Source organism: Clupea harengus, chromosome 5, assembly GCF_900700415.2.
Source record: "Clupea harengus chromosome 5, Ch_v2.0.2, whole genome shotgun sequence".
Taxonomy (NCBI): domain Eukaryota; kingdom Metazoa; phylum Chordata; class Actinopteri; order Clupeiformes; family Clupeidae; genus Clupea; species Clupea harengus.
Window position 1 is genome coordinate 5544749 of NC_045156.1, and position 14084 is coordinate 5558832.

General features: G+C 43.2%; 2 protein-coding genes and 1 non-coding gene across 4 annotated transcripts; 1 reads left to right on the forward strand and 2 right to left on the reverse strand.

The window, feature by feature from the left end:
- Positions 1–227: 227 nt before the first annotated feature.
- mustn1b (musculoskeletal, embryonic nuclear protein 1b) lies at positions 228–1574 on the reverse strand. Of its 2 annotated transcripts, none has more exons than XM_031567454.2 (3): positions 1399–1574; positions 1096–1298; positions 228–675 (listed from the first exon to the last, which is right to left on the reverse strand). In XM_031567454.2, exons 2-3 carry the CDS (start codon positions 1262–1264, stop codon positions 569–571), a joined length of 276 nt encoding a protein of 91 aa, XP_031423314.1. In that variant the 5' UTR covers positions 1265–1298; positions 1399–1574; the 3' UTR covers positions 228–568. The 2 variants fall into 2 exon arrangements, with proteins under 2 accessions (XP_031423314.1, XP_012696668.1); XM_012841214.3 differs by having other exon boundaries at positions 1096–1219; positions 1399–1558.
- Positions 1575–2480: 906 nt separating this feature from the next.
- trnae-cuc lies at positions 2481–2552 on the forward strand. The gene has a single exon. It is a non-coding gene; the product is annotated as a tRNA-Glu (tRNA).
- A 3830-nt stretch (positions 2553–6382) lies between these two features.
- Positions 6383–14043, reverse strand: stimate (STIM activating enhance). Its single transcript, XM_012841213.3, has 8 exons — positions 12820–14043; positions 11302–11350; positions 11024–11119; positions 10797–10918; positions 9632–9744; positions 9332–9409; positions 8481–8630; positions 6383–7575 (listed from the first exon to the last, which is right to left on the reverse strand). The coding sequence occupies exons 1-8, from the start codon at positions 13025–13027 to the stop codon at positions 7459–7461; spliced, it is 933 nt and encodes a 310-aa protein (XP_012696667.1). The 5' UTR covers positions 13028–14043; the 3' UTR covers positions 6383–7458.
- Positions 14044–14084: the final 41 nt, after the last annotated feature.

Genomic DNA, 14084 nt, shown 5'->3' on the forward strand with positions numbered 1-14084 from the left:
AGCTACTGTCTTTAGCTAGTGGAACCCTGCCAGTTAAGTTATTTCCACACATTTCACTGGCTGCAGGAATGTTTTTACATCACTGCTACAGATTTGTATTAATCCACACAAAACTATACTAAAATATTCTGAGTACTCTACTAGTACTCTAAAGTACTATATTATTAACTATTTCATTCAATGATAAATGATTACATTGTATACGAATTAAGCATTAGCTACACCAATAAGTTATGCATTCACTTTAATGTAGAAAAAATATTGAAGTAAGACCATAATGTGAACACTTAAAAAACATCGAAATTGTTGTAATATGTTACAATTTAGTAAATGTCAATATAAAAAAAAACATGTTTATCAAAAAGCACTACATTTCAGCATAAATATGCTAAGACATGAAACTGCCATTAGTCACAATTTTAGTGTCTGATTAAATTGTTAAATGGCTGTATTGTGCTAGAATGGAGTACTCATTTTCATTCACATACAATAATGATTTGCACACAGATAGATTTAGGTTCCGCGCCTCTATCTTTGCTTTCCTTGGGTGGCGTGCCAGCAGCAGGATCTATTTGCCAAAGACACTGGTTGCTGGGGGCTTGGGCTTCTCAATGGCGGTCTCTGCTCCAGAGCCTATCCCGCCGAACACCGAAGGAGCCACCTTACCCATGCGCTCTGGGGAATCAGTCAGACAATTAATTACACACACACAAAAGCCATAATGGCTACTGCCACTGATACGGGAGCTGCCTTTCAATACTGCCATCGCAAATCTTACTGGCACAGAGCTCTCCATAGAACATGAGGGATCAGGGGGGTCGCTCTGAGTGGGTCTCCCAACCCTCTCATTCCTGCCTTACAGCCAACATGCTCTGAGCAGAATGGAAACTGACAAAACTTCTCTAACAACTTAACTTCTACTTCCACCTCAGTATCTTTACCTTTATTCAAATGATTAGCCAACCTGAACTGAACAAAAAGTGATTCTTAAGATCCTGTTTGTGTTCCATAACCAAATCCAGTTCTACCTTCCAAAAGTCACTGTGACCGTTGGCTCATGGAGTGGAAAAAATAGCCAAGTTTTATGAGACTCACCGCATTCGACCATGACCTCATAGGTCTTGCTCTTCACCTCCCCTTTAAGTCCCAGCTTGCTGCGGGCCCCTTTGAGGTCCTCTTCCTTCATCACTGGGCGCTTTTTCTTCCTCACTTCACCTGGCTGAGGAGAAACCAAGACAGGCCAAACATGGTTTGTTGCCCACATCACGAGTTGACTTCTGTAACTATCTCTTTGCTGTCTTATTTAGGAAAGATAAACCATTAAGGTCACTGAAGTACTAAAAATCCAATACAGTGTTTTTACAAGGATTCGACTAATTGTGACAAAAAGATCCATACCTGAGACATGTTTGTGACGACTGAGGTGAAATCTCAAAATGTCCGCTGCTGCCTGGGTTCTAGTTAGCTCCTCTCTGACCACCAGCTCAATATATATCTCCCCCAGCAGTGCTCTATGACACAGACCCTATCTGTTCTCTGTTGCCCCCCACTATCTGTCTGTTGTCAGAGGGTATTATTAGGTCTGATGCACCAGGCAGTGCAGCTGAAGTGGGTGTTCCCACATTTTTTGCGTGACCCCCCCCCCCCCGTTAAGAACAGCTGAGAGAAGAAAATACAAAACACCCCTTACCCATCCCTTCCCAAAGCTGGCTTTAAGTAGATATATAGAAAAGTAACAATTACTTGAAATTTAAAGGTATAGTAAGCAGCTTCTGTTGCCAAGAGGTATTCCTAGATTTGTAATGATGAGGTAACTCTGACAGCACGACAAATTAAGAGTTCCTTCCTCTTATGTATGTGTGTGGGATCTCTAAATTATGAAAACTCAAAAAAATATACACCTTTAAGTAGTGCTGTATATTCGGCTTATGTAGTCTTCCAACACAGACTGAGTAACACAATCCGTCAGAGATGTGACGTTACACAGGACAAATGGGTGTGCGTGTGTGTGTGTGTGGGCAGGGGTGGTGGTGAGTGGAGACTTAAGAATAGATCATGAGTTGGTAAGCCTCTGAGATGTGAGTGAGTGGATGGGAATGCTGCTGTTCAAACAGGTCTGGCTGTAAAACTTCTCAGGTACACCTCAGGCCAGTCTAAATCTTCACAAGGCAAGGCAAGTTTTCAGGTTAGAGGCCAGTCTAAAAGCAGCATTGCCATTGACAGTAGGATGATTGGATGTAGATTGGGCCAATGTATTTGTCATACATATGAATGGTGTTTCTGCCTATGCAAATTAGGACATATTCAAGTGTGGAGCTCATGTGCATATTCTGCCACAAGACAGTGACAGAGTAAGAGTTCAACAGAGTGGGTGGTGCTTGTAATATGATATGAGTCTACTCTGAAGTGATGCGTCTTGCATAACTCTACTGAAATGGTAGAGCTAGTTTGAGACAAACCTGACAAGTCTATTGAATAGGTCCCTGGTAGTCTAGTGGTTAGGATTCGGCGCTCTCACCGCCGCGGCCCGGGTTCGATTCCCGGTCAGGGAACAGTTCCTTTTCCAGAGTAACTAATAGTCCAGGCAAAGTAACTCATTTTGGAGCCAAAAATAGAACTAATTGTAAAAAAAAAAAATTCAGCATAGATCATTTTTATGAGGTGTCCAGAACAACATACTTAAAGTCCTAAGAAATCCTAGTTGAGGAAATATGTTTAATTCTCATCAATTCGAGATGTGTGCTAATAAGGCCAGGCAACAAAACACCCCAATGGGACTATTTTTTTCCTTTACTCATATCAAAATGAAACTATACACAATGAAAGTACCCATGAAAAGTTACTTTTCATGTATACTTTTACTATGTAAAGTTTTATTGTGGTAGGAGTAAAGGAAAAAATTAATTAAGGTTACAAGTTTCTTTGAAAATGAATTTAAATATGCAAATGAGCTATACATTAATCGAATATGCCAAAAATACACCCAAATAGGCTTAATTTTTTCCTTTACTCCTACCACAATAAAACTTTACATAGTAAAAGTATACATGAAAAGTAACTTTTTTTGTATTACAAGTTTCTTTTGAAATGAATTTGAATATGCACATGAGCTCCACACTTATTGAATATGTCCTAATTTGCATAGGCAGAAACACCATTTATATGTATGACAAATACATCGGCCCAATCTTCATCCAATCATCCTACTGCCAATGGCAATGCTGCTTTTAGACTGGCCTCTAACCTGAAAACGTCCTGGCTTGGTAGTACCTGCCAGGGGTATAACCCCCGCTGGTATAGTCTTCAGGGTCACGGAGGCACACAAGCCTCCCCACCACGACAAGATAGCAACAACAGTGGAGGTTTTTTTTGTGTGTTTTTTATTACATTTTTTAGTTTGAAAGTTTTTTTTTTTTTTAATCCAGCCTGGATCCTCGATCCCTTCTCTGTGGCTCTTGGTTCTGGCACCCCCTATATCAGTTCCTGGTTTCTTCTTTGCTTAGTTCTTCCCCTCTGGGTCATATTCATCTGATAAATCAGGCAACTGTGAGTTTGTGCAGCTAGTACCACGACATTCTCCGCAAATGGCAGTGCAAGGGAGTCCATGTTTTTTGCATGTGCATCCCTTTGTGCTGCAGTCTTTCTTGCAACTACAGCGGACTACATCTAGTATTTCTGGTGGAGCCACAGGCTGATCGGTCATTATTGGCATAAAAGTAGTTTTGGCCTTAAGCACAGGAGCTGTTTCTGGCACCAGAACCAAAGAAAGCAACAAAAACAAGACGGATATGGTGCATAAAGCAGACAAAGGAGTAACTTGGTCCCAAGGTGTGTCAAACTCCTCTTTATCCATGCCATTTTAGGCTGTGATTCTACGTCTCCTCTATTTGGCATAGGAAAGGGAATGGCACTGAAAAAAGTAAAGAATGACACTAGCTTTCTCGAACAAGCTAAGGTGTTCAGCCAGTCACAGGAAAATGTGGGAAAAGGCATAATCATTGCAGCAGGTGAAAAAGCTCTAGTATCACTGTATGGGGGCGAAAAAGATGAATCACTGGATATGCTGAGAAACAGGCGATTCTGTGATAAAGTAACTCAGAACTCATCTCCAGTGGAACCTCAAACTCTCCCTCCAACATCAACAGTTGCAAAGTTCCATAGTCTTCGGGTCTTTTACCAAATGATGGAGTGGAAAGGGGGAAGTGAACGTATGGACCCAAAAGACTGGGGGTGGCATGTTTTGGATGGGAGATTTATGCCAATAATGACCGATCAGCCTGCGGCACCACCAGAAATACTAGATGTAGTCCGCTGTAGTCGCAAGAAAGACTGCAGGACAAAGAGACCAGGAACTGATATAGGGGGTGCCAGAACCAAGAGCCACAGAGAAGGGGTCGAGGATCCAGGCTGGATTAAAAAAAAAATTCAAAAAAATTCAAAAAATAAAATTAAATAAAAAACAAACAAAAAAAAAACCCTCCCCTGTTGTTGCTACCTTGCCGTGGTGGGGAGGCTTGTGTGCCTCCGTGACCCTGAAGACTATACCGGCGGACGTTATACCCCTGGCAGGTACTACCAAGCCAGGCAGTTTTCAGGTTAGAGGCCAGTCTAAAAGCAGCATGATTGATTGGATGAAGATTGGGCCGTATTTGTCATACATATGAATGGTGTTTCTGCCTATGCAAATTAGGACATATTCAATAAGTGTGCAGCCTATGTGCATATTCAAATTCATTTCAAAAGAAACTTGTAATACAAAAAAAGTTACTTTTCATATATACTTTCACTATGTAACGTTTTATTGCGGTAGGAGTAAAGGAAAAAATTAAGCCTATTTGGGAGTATTTTGGGCATATTCGATTAGTGTATAGCTCATTTGCATATTAAAATTCATTTTCAAAGAAACTTGTAATACAAAAACATGTTACTTTTCATGGGCACTTTCATTGTGTAAAGTTTCATTTTGATAGGAGTAAAGGAAAAAAATTCCCATTGGGGTGTATTGTTGCCAGGCCTTATTGGCACACATCTCGGATTGATGGGAATTTAACATATTTCCTCAACTAGGATTTCTTAGGACTTTTAGTATGTTGTTCTGGACACCTCATAGAAATGATCTAAGCTGCAAACATTTTCTTTTACAATTAGCCTGTCGTAAAACGCTACTTTGCCTGGACTATAAGTGCAGTGCAACATTTCAATTTCAAGTGCATATTAGTGTACACAATAGCAACAAATGCCTAGTACTGAAGAGAGGCAATGCAATACATCCTACAGATGGCACCTTAAAAACAACACCCTCAAAACACATCTCTTACAAAGTTTATTTGAAAAAAAAAGCATGTTATAATGAAGTCAGTTCATCATTTGTCAGTTATTTTAGTTGACTAGTAAACTGTAAATCACTAAAATCCCACTCTTTCTATCGACACTGTTAAAACCTTTTTGGATGGACCGACAAGTTAATTGTAGTAACATCCAATTTTGTCCATCACCGTGTCCAACAGTTAAAATTATGTTGCTGTTGTCGTCATCATCATCATCATCATCATCATCATCACCACCAACACAACAACCACCACCACCATAAAGTTTCCTCTCAAGAAATGAGACACTGGTCCAAATCCTGAACATGTCAGGAAAGGTACATTAGCATATCCCCACCCTCAGTCTAAATATCCATTCTTGGTCCATCAACATATGACACATGGACAAAGAGGCCCTGGTTGAAAGAAAAAGACCCCTGGAAAATGTTGGACAACCATAACCTTCCCCTAACACCAACAGCAGAGCACCTGTCTCTCAGTCAGAGTAGAGTTTGCCTAACAGGACATAAACCACCACAAAGGATATGGGCGGAACCCCGGTGCTTTAAACCGAGCTCAGTCTCTCCTTGTGCGATCCAGACTAAGGGGCATGGCTGCAGAATGGACATGTGCTGCTAGCGCAGTGCGGATCACAAAACTGATGCTTCAACTGCGGGTAAAAATCTGGACACCAAATCTTATTGAAGTGCAGACTCTGCTTGTCAAACTCTGGCTGCCCTTTGGAGTGGGCAGCTCAACGCAGGCACATTGTCTGATTCAACACACTGGCATTACAGAACACAAACCAGCCAAACAAACCAAAAAAACAGAAACCCTCAGTAAATGATTACATCAAGGTGAAAGCCACAGTGATGAAAGGAGCTGTGCAAGGGGACAAGGTCCTGTGCTTTCTCCAAATCTCCAATCTAGGAATGAGCGGGGCCAGCAGGCTGGAAGAGCATCAAAATAAACAACAAAAATAAGCAGAATTTAAAAAAAAAAAAAAAAATCCACATTACTGACAACCACACACAGATACACTAAAGGGTGAGTCCCATGTTTGTAGTGTAACACAGACAATGACACATGGGGAGGTAGATGCAGTACAAGACACAGAAATGGAAAGAGGCCCCACCCCACAGCACACATAATCCAAAAAAGGCAAGTTTATCCCTCCAAGAACACCATTTCCTTACGCAAGCCCTACTACTCTTACTACTCGCGCAGTCCTGCTTTGCTTCAAGAGGAGATAAGCATAACTAACGATATTACTCTCAGCTTAGGACAGTTAGTCAATTACCTTAAAATCCGTTTAAAATCCATGACCTTGTTAGACACATCTGATTTCCAGAGTAACACCCCCGCCCCGACCAATGACCTGACAACTGAAAACAGCTGCCCTCAAGAGGTGACTCAAGGCCACTGCAGTCTAGAAAAGGGGTTACAGAGGACACATATTTAGAAACACTTATAGAGGGCCTCTAAACTGAGCAACCAATACAATCACTGTACGGGTAAATGCATAAATATCTTTTTTGAGAATACTGGGCAGATACAGTGTCAAGCCCCACTAAGTAACAGTTTGTTTGAAGGCTGGAAACACAGGTGATCTCTCTCACTTATATACCAATAAGCTTCTGCCTCAGCCAGGCGATGTCATAACATATTAAAGTTGGTGTGCTGGATAGATATGCTGAGCACAGCAGAGAAGCAGTGATGGGGATTTGAGAAGACGCACCAGAGATCAGGCATAGATCAGAAGCTGACTGGGTGCTAAACACAGCAGCACATCGCATCTCAAAGGGTCCTGGAATAAAGCACAGGACAGTGCCTATGGGGGAGGGAAAAAAAGTCTGTTTGATCGTGGATAGATCTGGTGTATCTCCCATTGACCTCTGATCAACTCTGGCTTTCAATGCTGGTTCTGTGGAGAAGTCATGAAGCAAAAAAGGCAATCCTTAAGCAGCCTAGGGAAAGACCTGTGGTTTTGTGCTCTTAACCGTGACACCCAGTTCAGCAAAGCGTAGAGCTGTTGCTAGGCTTTCTTTTCAAAGAGACTGCGAGACTGATGAGACGGCTGTGTGAGGTATGGACAGGTTCGCCGGCATGAAAGGCTGGATCAGACCACGTTAGACTGGGCCGCTGCCTGAGGTCAGACCGGGATGCCCATGCGATGTTTCTTTTTCTTCACCGTCTTGTGGCCAGTGAGGCGTCTCACATCATCATCTCCGTCCGAGTCATCCATCTCATCGTCAGCTGAAAACAGGATCTGTGTGAGAGAGACAGAGAGAGAGAGAGAGAGAGAGAGAGAGAGAGAGAGAAAGAAAGAAAGAAAGAAAGAAAGAAAGAAAGAAAGAAAGAAAGAAAGAAAGAAAGAAAGAAAGAGAGAGAGAGAGAGAGAGAGAGAGAGAGAGAGAGAGAGAGGAAACAGAGGGCGCTGCTGAGCATGGAGTATGATCTACAAAAATCTGTGTAACACCCAAAGCAAGCTCTGCAGGCAAAGTGGTTTTCCTTAAACAGTCCATAAGAAGGATGTCAGACAGGTGGACAAACAAAGTAGAGCGCGGCCTCTAAAAAGAAACAAAAACAGCCTGTCAAATAGCCATCATTCGAAGACGACTGCTTTGATTACACTCACAGTTCCAAAACAAGCATTGGTGTGGGATTCACAACAGTGGCTTTGTTTGTTAATTAGAACTTCTCTGGCTGGGCTGAGCTGGGTTGGGCTAGGCTGGGCTGGGCCGTCTGGCTGGCTGGGACCTGAGCGGCTGACTACAAGCGCTGGCTGCTCTGTCTGACTGACTGCAGTGGCTTTTGGGCTCTCCGGGGCTGAACAGCATGTCTTCAGGCCCGACTGCTTTACAAGCCTGTAAATCTGCATGCTCTGGTCGCCGCACCAAGTGACTCATTTATCCGTTTATTAACTTCTGTGAACAGGCTGGACAAAATGATCTGCACTGATCTCTCCTGCCAGGGGTGGATGTCAACGCTGTTAACTGGCGGGGGATGTGTGGATGGAGACCGACTCCAGCCTCCAGCTTTTAACGAGGCTTCTTAAGATCCGAGACCTGACAGTTTTAAAGGTTTAGCCTGTCTTCATTTCGAAGGTAGTATATGCCAAGGCTGTAGAGCCCAGATGTGAGCTATACCCGGCTCTGTGCTGCTGCTGCTCACCTCTGACTCAGAGTCGTCGTGGGAGAGGGCCCGTCTGTAGCGCACCTTGGTGCTGCCGCGTGACTCGTCTCCTCCTTCCCTCTCCTCCAGCTTGGCTTTTGTCCGGCCTTTCTTCATCAGGAAGTTATCCACCACCCAGAACATCAGGGCCTAAGCATACAGGCAGGTACACACACACACACACACACACACACACACACAGTTCCCATCTGTATATTTACATCAGCTCCGAAGTCCTTACATGTCATTGTTTATGTTCAGATGACGTGTACATGCTGTGCCCTATTTCCCCCAGAGGTTGGTCACTGTTACATCACTGTTCAGAAGCGACACGTACGCGTCTGTCTGACACAGCAATCGCAACATAGTGAGGATTCCTCACCAGGTTTCAACTTCAAAAGGCTTTAATTATGGCAAACAACCGCTAGATCAGGTCGCCTAAAGTCAAAGGAGAGAAACGGGTCCACCACTGCTGGAATGACAGCTGATTGACCTGATCGTTGGTGGTGGTCTCTAAACCTTTCCTTAACACTGCACAGAATTTATAATGGCAATGCATCCAGGATGAAAAGATGTCTGGACACAGAAAATCCAAGGATTACTGCCCCGTAATTTACAGCTTTACCACACAGTCCATAGTTTGGACGCTCACACTATTCCAATGACAAGTGAATCATTTTTATAGCATTCCCACCCCAAACATATACGATAACATGAACTGTGAGATGGAAGCCAACACACAATAGTAACACCAGAACACCGATGACACATCCTCCGACCTTTGTTCCACTAGTGTGGCTTATGGAGCAGTGAGAAGTGGCTAGAACACAGCCATGGATTCGGGGACTTACATTGATGAAGAACGGGACGATGAGCATAACGATGGCCAACTCCAACTCAGGATTGGTTATAGGATTCAGGGGAGCTAGCTGTGATAACACACACACACACACACACACACACACACACACACATACACAACGCTTTACACACACACAAACTCTCATGATTAAAACCAAAAACAATCGATCACCAGAGTCAGTAAGAAGACCAGTGTCACCAGACATCATTTAACATATAAACATCTTTTAAAAGCTGTATAACCCCTACAGTGACCCAGATTAGACCTCTACCAATAAGCCCTTACTGACCTTCTTCCACTGAGGCATGAGCAGTACCAGCATGATGAGGACCTTCTCAAACATCATGATGAGGATGTACAGGGCACACTGACCTGCCCAGGCACTGCATTGGATTGGCTCACCTATGTATTGATGCACACAGACACAAATGCTACACATAAGACAAAATGGTTAGAATAACACAGGTTCAGTACTGAACTGCAATAATAATGCCTTTATAATGAATCACTTCAGAAGACTCTTTCATAGCCCCCTGCCACAAAAAAATTATTCTGTTTTAAAGGCTACATCTATGTCCATTAGGGGTGGGGGAAAAAAATCGATTTTTCGATTTCTCTCGATTCTCTCTAGAACGATTCTGTCTCGATTCAGAAAAGTTCATAATCGATTTTTTTTTTTTTTTTTTTTTACACATTCATTTTGTGTTGAAATGCAAGCTGCATCGATTATTGCATTGTTCATAGAAAGTCATAATTGTGACAAGGACACACTTTTTCTCTAATAAAAAAATAGATCTGTTGATTTTCTTTAATTATCAAACACAAAGTAGGAAGTGATTTGAGACTCTGAGTAGCAAACTCAAATGTTTTAAAAATCGAGATGCATCGATAATCGTTTTATCGGTTTAGAATCGATAATCGGTTTAGAATCGATAATCGGTTTAGAATCGAGAATCGGTTTAGAATCGAATCGTTGACCTCTGAATCGGAATCGAATCGAATCGTGAGGTGCCAAGAGATTCCCACCCCTAATGTCCATTGCCCATTTCATTAGAAAAGCAATAGTTTCATCACAGGGAAAGCAGTGGGATGTGAAGTGGGGACTAAGGGTTAACTTTCCCCACAGATCACCACTGCCACCTTCTGGTCGCCTGGCAAACATCAGTCACGCATGCCACAGCAATGCTTCAAGTTCTCCCATGATAATGTTAATTATACTTCCTTGAAGTATGTGCTCAACATTATTTGTTTATATATGCAGTAGAGGACGTCAACAGAATGACAATGCTGGGAAAGTGCTGGACAGAGAATCCTAAAGAGTCATATAGCATAGAGCTACATATTTCAGTACCATGTCATAGTCATTACGAAAAACTGCTGCCTGCTGCCCCACCCCATCTTTGTGTATGTGTGTAAGAGTGTGTATGTCTGCGTGTGTGTGTGTGAGGTCTCACCATATTCTCCGAAGCGCAAGCGGTCCCACTGCCGCCACTCCACAATGGCGCTGACTGCTCGCACACCTGCGTAGATGAACAGCATGCCCAGGGAGGCGTCCAACAGGAAGTTGATGAGGTATCTGGACAGAGACAACCATGCGTTACAACCACATGGCAAACACTCCAACTGACAGAACATCCCAATCACAGATTAGAGAACTAGATAGTGTGACATGGAGGCTTACAGAGAACATGGGTCCTCCTCAGTAAGGTCAGATAAGTAGACGTTGGCAAAATGGATGAACAGCATCCCAATGGCCTGTTTGGACGTGTCCAAGAACCTGAGGGTCGAGAGGAAGATAAACAACAACCTCCTGGCAATGGCTTGACAAGCACGGCAACTGAGGACCACATAGCAAGCACAAGAGAAAATGGCTGCCTAGCCTTCACAACTCACTGCTATTGTTATGGGCAAAATTAATTTCCTCAAAGGGTAGAGGGCGTGAAGGGGACAATGTCTCACCAGATTTTCCAGGGCCTTCGCTCATGCTTGGGCTCCCTGAACCGTTTCACTGTGGAGGAGAAACACAGAGAGGAGTTAAACCCTTGGAGGAAGGGCTCTGATCGACAGCACAGCATCAACAGCACAACCTCAGGGATTGGCTTCATGGGCTTCATTACTATCATCAGGGGGGTGTTCCAAGTGCAGTTTAGTGACTAAGCCAGAGAAGTAAACTCAGTGTAATAAAAAGCCCATGGATTTGGAACTGGTCCATAGCTTTGTTTTGGTCAGAGAACGAAGCCATAGGGCTCTTCTGTTAAAGAGTTTTCCCATTACGCCTACTCAGAGTTCACTTTTCTGAGTTAGTCACTAAACCACGTACATGGAATGGGCTACCCACCCTTGCCTCTGGCAAACACACGCCAGCTGATACATCACACAAAAATCCTCAGAGGGAAACTAAGCAGAATGATCACAGCCCTGGCTAAAGGGGAAGTAGAAACCAGGATGTAAGTAGAACTGAGACAGCTTCCTCCTTTCAGCTGCAAAAGCCACTAAAAGCGCTTTTTTAACAGGCTGAAGGGCAACAAACACTTGACTGTGCTTACACAGCAACATCAGCCTAGACTGTGCAGGCACAGATCAATGCAAGAAAGCCCAGATCATGTTACAGTAGCCTGCTGTTCTTTCACTGAACGCTGATGACTTTTGCCCTCCCAAAATGTATTTATCTGGTTTGCTTAGGGGCTTGTGCATACAACAGAATGAAGTTCGTTTAAACTTATGTTACACAGACTCTACGCTGTCCTTAAGCTATGTAAACCAACAGTAAGCATCAATATTAGTTTGGCAGAGTCTGAAACGCTTCCCACGAGAAGGAAAGGAGTGGCACACAGTAACAGAAGCTCTGTATTCAAATGAATCTTCAGCCGTTAGCCTCTTTGGTGCCCTCCAAATGTGACATAACAGCTAGTGCTAATAAAGCTCTTGCTGTTTTCCACAATAGCTGTTTTCATGCAACTCCCACTGCCCTCCCCTCTCCTACAAGGACCTCAGATATCTGGGGCTGGGTGTGAGACTCCCTACCCCCTAACACCGTTGGTCAGCATTTACTTGACTTCTGGTAGTACTCAATAAACAATCAACAGAGGCATAATATGTTGCCCTTTAGTAAGTATGATGTCAGTTTGGTGTTGTTAAATGTGGATATGAATGATGGGTAAACCGTCAATGGTGACAGGCAGGATTACAAAACAGCATTTCTGATCTCAGTTGTACTCACGCCATTCAAAGCAGGCTCATGCAAATAGAAATATTCATGGTGCTGCTATTCATCAAGTTCTGACCTTAATTCTTAAATCGGTCAATTCCAGATAACTGGTTCTTGACCTAGACATCACTTCAATGTAACAAGGTTAACGACTAATTTACTTACACAGATTGGCCTGACAATGACGACAGATCTTTGACCCAGACCACTACGACCTAATGCAGAGGACTAATTTAGCTATCTATTGGCAAAGCATCACCCATACTTACACATCAAAGTGCTGAATGCCACAACCGCTAAAAGACCTTGGAGGAATATCCCAAAGGTGTCCATCAGGTCACCATTTTCACATCCTCGGTTGGACTGAGGAGTGGGGCTCGAGGACACAGTTGAGTTAGGTGGCGAGGGACCAGATAAGTATCCAGGGGCTACACCATCCCCAGGTCTGGACAGCAGTCTAACGCCACTCTCTGCCATTTTCAAATTGCACAGGTGAATAGGTCAGGAACCTTTGCGATTACGGGCAACTCTGTTTTCGAATGTCACTTCCACTCGAACCGTGGTCCCCTTCTTCCACGATGTGTTGCTTGTCGTGTAGGATGGTCATCGATATGGGTTAATATCAATTGATGTAAAGTCATGAGGCTTTTTTTCTTCTTCTGACAATGAGCCCATCCTCTTTGACTATCCAGGAAACACTCCCACTGATAGACGAACAGTGAGAAGCCCAGGTCGTTCAAAGATCATATTGTTATGTGTAAGAATCAATTCTATCGACGTGACGGTCATTAACGGTAGGAAGAAAGCTAGCTAGCTATCTCACAGTAACCGCACAAGCGACGTGGCTAATAGTGGCTAGCTGACAAGATGTCATTTCACCTACTCGATCTATTGTAGAAGGTGGCCAACCTCGTTCCGTTTATTTCAGATGTGTCAGGAGCAAATAACACGTCTGATAATTTACAAAAGTAGGATGTAATGCTAGAAAAAAAAATATAAGAAAATCATCTCCAGACTGGAGTAGTTGCTGCTATTAGGTATCGTCACCTCAGACACTAGCCAGCTAACTAGACTAGCGTAGCTATCTAGACAACGAGGGTACACGATATCAACAGCAGTTAAGTAACCGCTAGCTTTATAATGACCACTTTAACATGCCAAACAACTATCATGCACCAAGAGAGTTAGCAGTTCTGCACGAAAATATGTGTCGTGAGAAATAAGCATTCAGAATACCACCAGATGAGGCTGCAGGCAGACGCAAGTAACGTTATGACACAGGGCAAGGTTTGGTCCTCAGTTCTGTGGGAGGAAAAAATATTCCTTCGGTGTGGAGTTTAAATAATAGACACCTCTGCAATAACATATAACGTTCTACAAAAAAATGGTCAATCTTTCTCCTAGTCTTTGCTTTCAAGCTACACAACCAAGCAGGAGTGCTTCTGTGGTATTTCCAGCTGCTTCCTACCAATGACGTTATACGTAGGGTAGCGTGTTATGTTTGCATTATGGGAAATGTAGGCTGAGAGGTTCT

Coding starts and splice junctions, on each gene's coding strand:
- stimate (XM_012841213.3), bottom strand. CDS start 13,027: ATGGCAGAGAGTGGCGTTAGACTGCTGTCCAGACCTGGGGATGGTGTA. Junction 11,120..11,301: donor CGAAGGCCCTGGAAAATCTG/GTGAGACATTGT, acceptor CTCGACCCTCAG/GTTCTTGGACACGTCCAAAC. Junction 10,919..11,023: donor GAGGAGGACCCATGTTCTCT/GTAAGCCTCCAT, acceptor GTCTCTGTCCAG/ATACCTCATCAACTTCCTGT.
- mustn1b (XM_031567454.2), bottom strand. CDS start 1,264: ATGTGGGCAACAAACCATGTTTGGCCTGTCTTGGTTTCTCCTCAGCCA. Junction 676..1,095: donor TGAGGTCATGGTCGAATGCG/GTGAGTCTCATA, acceptor CTGATTCCCCAG/AGCGCATGGGTAAGGTGGCT.